Source organism: Amblyomma americanum, chromosome 2, assembly GCF_052857255.1.
Source record: "Amblyomma americanum isolate KBUSLIRL-KWMA chromosome 2, ASM5285725v1, whole genome shotgun sequence".
NCBI classification, from domain to species: domain Eukaryota; kingdom Metazoa; phylum Arthropoda; class Arachnida; order Ixodida; family Ixodidae; genus Amblyomma; species Amblyomma americanum.
The window spans coordinates 182,523,153-182,533,698 of NC_135498.1; the positions used below are offsets into that span (position 1 = coordinate 182,523,153).

Below are 10,546 nucleotides of genomic sequence, written 5' to 3' on the forward strand. Positions count from 1 at the left end.
CCGCATGCGAAGTAATCACTATCCGATTTTTGTGTTTGCTGCCGATTTTCGTATGCATGATCCTAAAATTAGCAATGTGGTCAGCTGGGACAAGTACAGAGAGCACCTAGAACGTGTTTCTGGTGATGTTGTTGATAAAATGATTTCTAGTAAGCTAGCAGCAACTACGGCGGTCAAGTTACCTGATGATTTTCCGGGCCCGGATTTAAAACTCAAGAACCTTTGCACAGAGAGAAGGGAGGAGCGCCAACTCGTGCGGAAGAAGAACGACAGGCAACTGAAGACGACCTTCAATAGGTTAAATTCTGCTATTTGACGGCACACGAACAAGCTGTACAGGTCGCAATGGGCCTCATTCTGCGCTAGTTTGTGTTCTCACTGATGATGAGAATATGGCGAGTTATTGGCAGCCTTGCTGGAGAATCTCGCCCTTGGAAGCCTTTTGAAGCTCTTGCAGTTCGCAAGGAAAAACCTATTTTGGAATTTGCAGACGCACTAGTAGGTGCTAATTCTGGAATAGATATATATAAACCAAATGCTTCCTCCAGGTCTATCATGGACGTCCCGTTCACGCTTCGTGAGCTTCAGACTGCGCTCAGTGGCCTGCGGCGCCGGTGTGCACCAGGTCCCGACGGCATCACCAATCAAATGGTGAATAATCTGCCCTCTCTACTCAAAAAGGAGCTCCTCAACTTCATCAATAAGGTTTGGGAGACTGGCGGTGTTAATCCATCATGGAAGGTGGCACATGCAGTTCCAGTACTGAAGCCTGGCATAGACATGACAGACCTTGCCTTGTATCGCCCTGTGTCATTGACCTCCTCTGTAGCTAAGTTGATGGAGAAGCTGGTAAATGAACGCTTATCGTGATGACATGAGGACAGCAAGGCACTGCCAACATGTATGACAGGATTGTGCCGAGGTCTTAGTGCCCAAGAAATCGTGTTAGACTTGGTGAGTCACACTGAACACCAGAGAGCTTTCGGCCTTTCCATCTTAGCCATTTTTCTTGACGTTGCGAAAGCTTATGACAGCGTGCCTCAGAGCTCAATTCTAAACAGTTTGCAAGACATGGGCATACAGGGCTATATGTTAAGATTCATTTACAAGTGTGTAAGTAATCGCGCGGTTCGTGTACGGTTAGGGAGTACGTTAAGCACCGAAAGGGTTCTATCACAAGGTGTGCCTTAAGGAAGTGTTCTTTCCCCCACGCTCTTTAACGTCGTAATGTCTGGCCTTCCCGATTTGTTGAAAAAAAGTTGCAGGCAAGTGCGTATGTCACTTTATGCTGACGACATCTGTATTTGGATTACTGGCTACCAACACAAGCGATTTGCCCTGATAGCTCGACAGGCTCTAATTTCAGCACAAGCTTACCTTCAAGGTGTGGGGTTGTCTCTGTCAGTGGAAAAATCCGGCTTTGTTCTGTTTCCAGGTGTAGGAAGACGTCAAGTGCGGTTGAAGATAGACCTCGGTCACTCTTGCATCCGTCAATTCAACGACACGCGTTTCCTGGGCGTCATTATTCACTCCCTCCTACAGTGGCGAAAAGCTGTAGATGCGGTTGTTTCATCTATATCTTCTCGTCTCAATGTGATCCGTAGAATTGCACAGGACAAATGGGAAAATGCGACAGGCTTTAGGACATTGTTTATATAGAAGGGACGCTACGGTGGAGCAATTGCAGGCAGATAATGCAAGGCTAACCCCACATGTAGCATTCAACAACTAAACTCAACTCAACTTGGGTAGACAATGTCCTGAACGGTGCTGTGACGGGTTCCCGTCTTCTTGAAGGAAGCGAACATCACATGCCTTTCTGCGTTGTACTCGGGGCAGTACATATTATGATGTTCGATATCCTCGCACACACCACATAAAGAGCAGAGCGGAGACGATGCTATGCCGGTCTTATGCATCCATGCAGGAGTGCGAGCAGAGGCCGTGCGAATTCGATGTAGAAGGGTCGCCTGAGATCTTCTCAGTCCCTTGGTCACACATGGCTTGCGGGACGCACCCCATAGGATATCGGAGTGATCGAACACCGTTTTCCTGCAGAGACTTTTTCCATCTTGAGGTACTTTTTTTGATGGAATCCTTGAGAGAGCTTTATGGGCGAGATTGTCTGCCACTTCATTACCGTTGACTCCTATATGAGAGGGCACCCATTGGAAATGTAGAGTAAAGCCTTTGCTGAGCAGATTCTGCACCAAGCGCAGAGAACTTATAGACAAGGCGTCAGTAGGGAATCCGCGCTCTAACCTCTGAAGGGCAGATTTTGAATCAGGATGACAACAGGTTGAGCCGGACAAGACCCTAACTTTCATAAAGCCGCCTCAATAGCAACACTTTCAGCTGTTGTGGAGGATGCTACAGCAATACAGCGTACGGACCACTTACAGTCCAAAGAAGGAATGTAAAAAGCCGCTGCTCTAGCTTGTTTGACCTTGTCAACAGAAGCATTCGTGAAATTTTGAAGATGGCAGGCATACTCTGTTTCCAACTGTTCAAGTACGAGCGAACGCGTTGCTGCCAAAGGAGAGCTGTGCTTTGCGCTCACATGGGGAATTGTGACCTTACAGTCGAAGGTCTAAAAAGACCAGGGGGGTTTCAACCGTTTCCTTTGCTTTCGGTCATTAATGCCTAAAGAACTAAGAGTATTGAGTGCCAAGTAAGCCTCCGACTCATATCTCTTGCAGAGCCGCTGGAGAAGGCATCGCCCAGCTACCGTCTCTCCTAGGCGGTCAAGATGAGTTAGTAGTCTCTGAGAAGCGATAAGGCTAAGAGTTTTCGATAGAGTATTATCGACTCTCTACTGCAGTTATCACGCACTAAAAGCGATGCTATTCAACTGCCCCTCATATCAGTGCCCTGGGCTTGCTTGTTCATAGAGATAAAGGTAAGTGATTCCCCACAGCTGCTAGAGCCTTGACTTGTGTGCCAGTCTACATTGCGCCGATCGCACAAGCTACGACTGCGTAAGGCACCAGGTGGGCGGGCTTCTATTATTTTTGGACGTGTATTAGTTTTGAAGAGATATTTCGCGTTATTTTTTCAACTAGCTCAAGGCGAACTGCACAAAAAAATTTTTTGTTAAGGCTAGAATGCCTCTTAAATTGATGGTTATTTCATAAAACTAATCCCAGAAATCTTCCGCGCTTGTATAAAACTGTTATGGAAGCGTTTTAAAAGTTCAGTATTAGACAAAGCGTGCATCTTCCGGCATAGCTGCCACGGTGGCTCAGCGGTTATGGTGCTCGATTGCTGACCCGAAAGACGCGGGTCGACTGTGGCCGCGGTGGTCGAATTTCGATGGAGGCGAAGTGCTAGAGGCCTGTGTACTGCGCGATGTCAGTGCACGTTAAAGAACCCCAGGCGGTCGAAATTTCCGGAGCCCTACACTAGGGCGTACCTCATCGCCCGAGTCGCTTTGGGATGTTAAACCTCCATGAACCTGCCGGCGTGTCGCATAGTTAGGCACCTTACCAGATATGATGTAGATAGCGGAGCGCCAGAGCTATCCTGAAGCCGTGGCCACAGCGAGTGAAAGTATTAGGTACGGAGGCTGAAATGGGAGTGGGCAGGCGCGGTTTCGATGTCGCTTGAGTTTAACGTCCTAAAGCTTGATTCGCTTTGGAACGTTAAACTTCAGAAAACCAGCCTTGGTTTGGTAGTCTGGTAAAAGTACTAGAAATTTCAGGTGCGACTATTATGCCGAAACTTGGTGCAGCAGTCGGTGGCACGAACACGCACGCTGGGACAGAATGCGCAGGCGGTATGCTTCGCTGCATGCATTCCGCGATGTGTATTGTTTGTAGTGACCTTGTGGCTGCGGTCTTTGCCTAATTTTGTCAGTATCAATCGAAAGTCCGCGTCGGCTGTAGCTATTCCACCTCAAAAAATAGATTTAGCGAAGGCTTACTTGAAGTGCTATTCGTAGTCGTCGGTGACTGAATAAATAATGCAGGCAATGCAAAACACAAAGTGGTCTCCATTCACGGCAGTTTGTTCGCGATGTTGTAAATGCATGCCATTGGCGTTTACGTCTTCCCTGCGGACGACTGTAGCACGTGCCCGAGCGCTACACGGTTTTTACAGGCAGCAGCGAGCCGCCGAAACGCCACAGCTGCGCCTCCATGTGGTTCCTGGTGTTCCAGTTTTTGCATCACTTCCGGCATTTGCTAATGACCGTACTTTTTTTGGTTTCGGTTTTAAAAATGACGCAGTTTTCGAGAAAATGCTGGCGCAATCAATTCTATTTAGTCTTATATATTTTATTGTTACCACGCTCTATTGATTTACCACTACAAGATAGTGGTAGAGGTTTAACGTGGTAAAACCTTGTAGACTTGCGAAAGCAGGTGTACATTCTTCGACTACAAAGTATAATTATTCTCTGCGTTAAGAATATTACACGGTAGCTTCAGTTGGTTTACGCCCATTATATGTAGAATTCGTCATTCTCTTAGTAAAAGCCATAAGCCAAGGGGGGTCCTCATAACACTACCAGCGCAATGGCGCGGTGGTTGAGCGTTGGGCCGCTGCAGTCTTTCAATCTCTAGCGACCAATCTTTAACTTTCATTTACCTGCCATCTGCCACATGACACCCATTGGCTAGAGCTGGCGCGACGCCCCTCTGAACTTACCCGAGCTTTCTCCCATTGGATGCAGCTTAATTGCGCGGCGCACCTCCATGATTACCTTAATTCGGAAAAAACTCAGGTCAGTTCGGCGCACAAGACAAGAAGAACGTACAAGACAAGATGACAAGATTCTTGCTCGTGGTTGGTACATCTGGAGTCATGCTGTGGCATTAAAACTTATACGGGGGAGAATTTTGTTGCAGATGCCCTTTTTTGGTGCCTTTAGTTTAGATTGGTTTAGAGGGTTTAACGTCCCAAAGCGACTCAGGCTATGAGAGACGCCATAGTGGAGGGCTCCGGAGATTTCGACTACCTGGGGCTCTTTAACGTGCACTGACATCGCACAGCACACGAGCCTCTAGAATTTCGCCTCCATCGAAATTAGACCGCCGCGGCCGGGATCGAACCCGCGTTTTTTGGGCCAGCAGCCGAGCGCCGTAACCACTCAGCCACCGCGGCGGCTTTTTGGTGCCGTTATCTGCCTTACTGATACAGCTATAGAACTTAAGGTACTAGAGTACAAAAAAAAGATAAAGCATAAAATCTACACGAGGTAGAAAAAAACAACCTTTATATTGTTAAGTTTTCGGGATTCATTGCCGGAGGCAGGAAAACATCTCAGTCGCTCCAACTTCATATTTTATCTTCAGGACTTTCGCAATCCTTAAGTACAGATCCTCTCCGATAAAGGTTTGCGCGTATCAGAAAGTTGGATAATTCGCACGAATGAAAAAATAACGCAGAGGTCTCACGCCAGCTTTTCATTATTAAAGAAATTTTAACAGTGCTAAAAAATATCCATTTGCATCATGGATGGAGGAAATTGGGAGTAAAATTCACTTCAGAAAGAAGTGCTTCTCTGAAGCCCGCAGCCTGCTTTACAAGGCGGTCAGCAAAAGCTCGGAAATGTTCACATCAAAGCATTCTTTCGGGAGATTGCCGCCGTTTATAAACGGTAGCAAAAACAACAGGATTATACATACTTTACAGCAAGATGTGGGAAAGGCGCACATGTTTTACTTTCAGCCACAGATATACGCTGCTGTTCACCCCGTAAACGACGACAAAATAACGCAGAAAAAAAGCAGGGGCAACGGCATCGAAACTGCGAGTTGCAGCGGCATTTTCATGACTTCTGATTTGCTTTAGCAGCTCCGGCTGGCCTGGTCTAATGCGAGTCCGATTAAGTGTGACGCTGCATTTGTTACTCTGCCAAATGCACTGCGTGTTTCACGGAATACATTTAGTAATTTTTAAAAATCGGTGTTTAAATGTAAAAATATGGTTTTTCAGCACAACATTACCAGTGTTGATTAAACCAGAAATTTGGTGAATAGTATTGTGTAGTAAGCTGGTGAATTAATTTTTCATAATCAGCTTTTGAATCATAACCGTAACCAACTTCATTCATAATCATAATCGTAGTCATATTCAGCTTTTTCATAATCAACTAGTAGAGTTAGGCGCCTAGTCGCAATTAGAAATTTTTAGCAGGTCTTTAGTAATAATCATATAAGTTTTTAGAACGTAGAAAACGCGATTACCCTTGGCGCCGCGGCTCGATAAAATTTGGCTCTTTTGACTTGTTACGTGCCCTGGAATGCTTGCGTTGCCTGGATGCTTTTCGAAAGCATTTCTATTTGTCACGATATGGCCTAGTTTTCTCGAGCCACAGTGCCGAAGATAATCGCGTTTTCGGAATTCTAAAAAGTGATATGGCTATCACAAACGACTGGCTACAAATCTCTATTTGCAACCAGTTGCCTACCTGCGATGATAAAAATTAAATTATCAGAAATTAGTTAACCAGCTTACTGCTTAAGACAATTCACCGGCTTTCCGGTGTACACCAACACTGATAATACTATTCCGCAAAAGCCTATGTTTAAAATTAATAAGTCTTCCCTGACACGCCTGGTATATCAGGACGCAATTCAATGATCATTGCAGAGGAAAACATGATATTTTCTTATAATAATTATTGGGAAATTAATAAAAATTCTTCTTTATTTTGAACTTCTGCTTCGTTCACTCGACGTTTAGTATTGATGTTAGCATACTTTCGGAATATTAATATTGGCTAGTTCATGTTAATCATTCTGAAATCACATACGTGGCTAATCGTTTTTCCTGATTTGGCATTACATTTTTCTTATTCCGCACGATTAATCTTGCTGAAGACAGTACTGATGTCGAAAAACAAATTAGGAAACCATTTTATGCTCGCAGTCATTAGCGAGACACGTAGCGAGTCCAGATGGACTGCATAACTTATAATGAGATTATTAAAGCTGTGCATCCCGGAACCGATCGGGCTTTCCCCTGAAGAATGTGTATTGCGATAACCATGGCGATTTAAAGGAAGACCGCTACATCGCGAAACGTGTCATGTAACGAAAGCGAAATTTGACTATCGCAGGAAACGTTGCACAAAATGCTGCAAAAAGTTGCGTTTATGTTTAAACACAGAACACGCATAAGCTTTTCAATATGTGTCAATACGTGCATTAAAAATGTGTGTCAACCTTAGTCTTTTAACACAGCTCCGTATATATTTCATGCATTTGCAGGATTGGATATCCACTCAAGAGAAATTTACAACCATGTCAGGCCGGAGGCCCTTCCGTCAAGTCATCGATGGAGTGCCCAGGTGTCCTTGGCTCGACCCCGAAATCTTCAGGAAAAACTACTCATTCCGTGCTGCTGACGGCGACATCGTACAAAGCACGTACCCCAAAAGTGGCACAAACTGGATGCAGTACATCATGCAGCTCATCGTCAAGGGCGGGGAGCAGATTAACTATGCAGAATTCTCTCGCGACGTCCGCGCAGTCGAGTACACGGACTGCGCTGACTGGAAGCCAGCTCTGCCCGTAAGGACGTTCATCACTCACCTTACACTGCGTCTTGAGACGATGAACGAAGAGGCCAAGTACGTCTACGTGGCTCGCAACCCGTGGGACGTGTGCGTCTCAATAATAATAATAATTGGTTTTTTGGGGAAAGGAAATGGCGCAGTATCTGTCTCATACATCACTGGACACCTGTACCGCGCCGTAAGGGAAGGGATAATGGAGGGAGTGAAAGAAGAAAGGAAGAAAGTGGTGCCGTAGTGAAGGCCTCCGGCGTAATTTCGACCACCTGGGGATCTTTAACGTGCACTGACATCGCACAGCACACGGGCGCCTTAGCGTTTTTCCTCCATAAAAACGCAGCCGCCGCGGTCGGGTTCGAACCCGGGAACTCCGGATCAGTAGTCGAGCGCTCTAACCACTGAGCCACCGCGGCGGGGGTGTGCGTCTGAATGTTCCGCATGTTGACAGATGTAAGCGTCTACCGCTTTCAGGATGGCAAGTTCGAAGATCTCTTCGAGGCTTTGATCGAAAGTGACCTGGGCTACGGGGACTACTTCGACCACGTGGCATCCGGGTATGCGCTGAAGGACAAACCAAATGTGTTCTTTGTCACCTACGAAGAACTCAAGATGGACACCCGAAGCACGTTGCTTAGGCTCGCGCACTTTCTGGGCGAGAAATACGGCCGGGCTTTAGAAGAGGATGAACAGATGCTCCAGAACGTACTGGAATACTCGAAAGCAGAAAATATGCGAGAAGTCGTTGTGATTGAACTCGGAGGAAGCGAGATTCCAGAATGAAATGATTTGATGACCAGAAACAAGGTGACCAGCAAGCATGGTTATGCGAGAGATCAGAACAAGTTCGCCATTGTCAAAGAAGCTAGGATAGGAAGTTGGAAAGATTATTTCACGGCCGAGATGCTAGCTCGTTTTGAAAGGAAGATACATGAAAAAGGTGATAAGGCATCATTTATGGTGCTGTGGGAGAACATCCATGAAGAGGCCATCGCGCTGTCCCGCATGCCTCCATAAAACCAATTTTTTTTTCTATGTGGCGTGGTAAACTTCGCGCATTTTTTGTTGCATGATGCTGCAACAATACGTAAAAAACTAAAAGAAATAAATTTTTCATGTATTGGCTGGCTATGAGCAGCCAGCTGTCTGCTACCTTGCATGTTGCTTACAATGTCCAACTTCACCATGGCGGATCTGTATGGGTCCCAAGTACCTTAAAGAACATGGACGATGGATGAAGGTTAGGAGCGCCTTCTGTTAATGGGGTGGTTGTAATGTCCACTATGCTTGGCGAAACCATAAAGGGTGCCCTCGGGTGGTAATAGAGTAGGTCAGCCACTATGCGATTAACTGGCCAACAGTAAAGAATACAGGGCGGTTCTCGAGCGAAGGATTTCCTTTGGATTTGCGGTCCAGTTCGTGCTATGCGTGGGCTACCTGACTGCCGGAATGAGTGAGTACTGCGCGTGTTTTGTTATTTGACACCCAGCCTGGTGAACATGCTAACCTGTAGCCAGCGACTGTCTAGTGTGCCGTAGCCCAAGACGGTTACCAATGTTTCAGCACCAGACTTCGAGTGGAATTTCGTCCATCGGCAAAGCTTCCTCCACCGCCTGTGAGGAACTTGCGCTGCCAAGGTGGCACTGCAGTTGTTCCATTCGGTGACTGAAAACTGTTTGTGTCAGCCGCTTGGGCCGCTGCAAACGCGAGAACACATTCTGCGCGATTAGATACCCGCGTTTGGCTGACAGCATTCATTGCCTAGCTTCTCTCGGCGTAGCCCAGATATCTGACGCACGGCCCGTGCGCCTTCGATAGAGCGCGGAGGCTCACGCCAATAAGCGCCTGAAGGTGGCGCGGAAAGGTACTAAGAGAAAGGTACCCGAAACTGCGTGCTCTTCTCGCTAGGCAGTGTGTTATGACGCTGCAATCGGCACCGCAATCTTTAGCGCAAGTTCCCTATTGCCGAGGGTGTCGTGAAGATCTGGGTTCAGTGCTTGCTGGAAATTCCACTGTATTTGTATTGCTCGCTTTGTTTTCTCGGCCAGCGTTAGCGAAAGCGATCCTGCTCGAGCTACGTTGCGTTTCTTTTTTTTTTGTTGACTCTGTGTGCTGCCCTCCATCAATGCAGCTGCTGTACCGCCGACAGTACGCTTAAAATCACAGCTCAGCAGCGCGGCTTGAACTGAAGCCAGTGCCGCTAATTGTGGTCAGCTGGAGCCGAGAGTATGCTCTGTACGTTTGCTGCGGCTAAAGGTAGCCGGAGTGAAGTTGGATTTGATTTGTCTTTCGCCTGCCTCTGACCGACGGGTAACGAGTACGCTCCCGACGGGCCTGTTTCTCCACGATCCACTCGTGGCTGTTGTCTCACGAACGTAGAGAAAAACAGGATGTTTTGCTTATCATAGCAACCCGACTTGGCTTGTGACAGCTCTCGCGCATTTCGTATTTGGCCGCAAACCTGGCGCTTAGAAGAAATACACACTAGGGAAAGCCGAAAAAACGCGGCTTCTTGGTTTATATTACTCAGGACACGCGCAACTCTCTTGCTCCGGCTCGCCAGAATATATACGATCTCCGCCGCAGCACAGATAAAGCGGGAAGACGCACAATAACTTCTAAAACGCTGTCATAGAATAAAGCAATAAAGACGAACACGATCGATTAACTTTAGCTGGCAGATTTATTTGTTATTCACACTTACAAACCTCACAAACACTATGAAATCGCGTTTGATCTGCTTTTGCTAATCTTTAATTCTTTCAAGCGGTAGCTTTCAGATCAAATTCGTAAGGTCGCCCGCCATGTCAGTTTGCCCAGATAAGCACACTGCAAAGCGTCTCTCTGGACGCGTGAGGCAGCGGGCACGAGCAAAAGGCCGCGAAACGGGCCCGTCAAGAGCGCGTTCTCTTCGTGTCGCCCAGACACAGGCGGAAAGGCAAGTCTAATTGAACTGCACTCCAGCTATCTTAAGTCGCTGCAAACGTAGTGAGCATTGTCTCGGTTCTAGGAGCCAAAGATATGCGGCGC

At 46.9% G+C, this 10,546-nt stretch overlaps 1 protein-coding gene and 1 non-coding gene across 2 annotated transcripts; one reads left to right on the forward strand and one right to left on the reverse strand.

Moving 5' to 3' along the window:
• The first annotated feature begins 2,896 nt into the window (after positions 1–2,896).
• Positions 2,897–8,668, forward strand: LOC144122050 (3-alpha-hydroxysteroid sulfotransferase-like). Its single transcript, XM_077655568.1, has 3 exons — positions 2,897–2,990; positions 7,215–7,618; positions 7,948–8,668. Exons 2-3 carry the CDS (start codon positions 7,248–7,250, stop codon positions 8,297–8,299), a joined length of 723 nt encoding a protein of 240 aa, XP_077511694.1. The 5' UTR covers positions 2,897–2,990; positions 7,215–7,247; the 3' UTR covers positions 8,300–8,668.
• On the reverse strand, positions 7,861–7,932 carry TRNAS-ACU (transfer RNA serine (anticodon ACU)). The gene has a single exon. It is a non-coding gene; the product is annotated as a tRNA-Ser (tRNA).
• Positions 8,669–10,546: the final 1,878 nt, after the last annotated feature.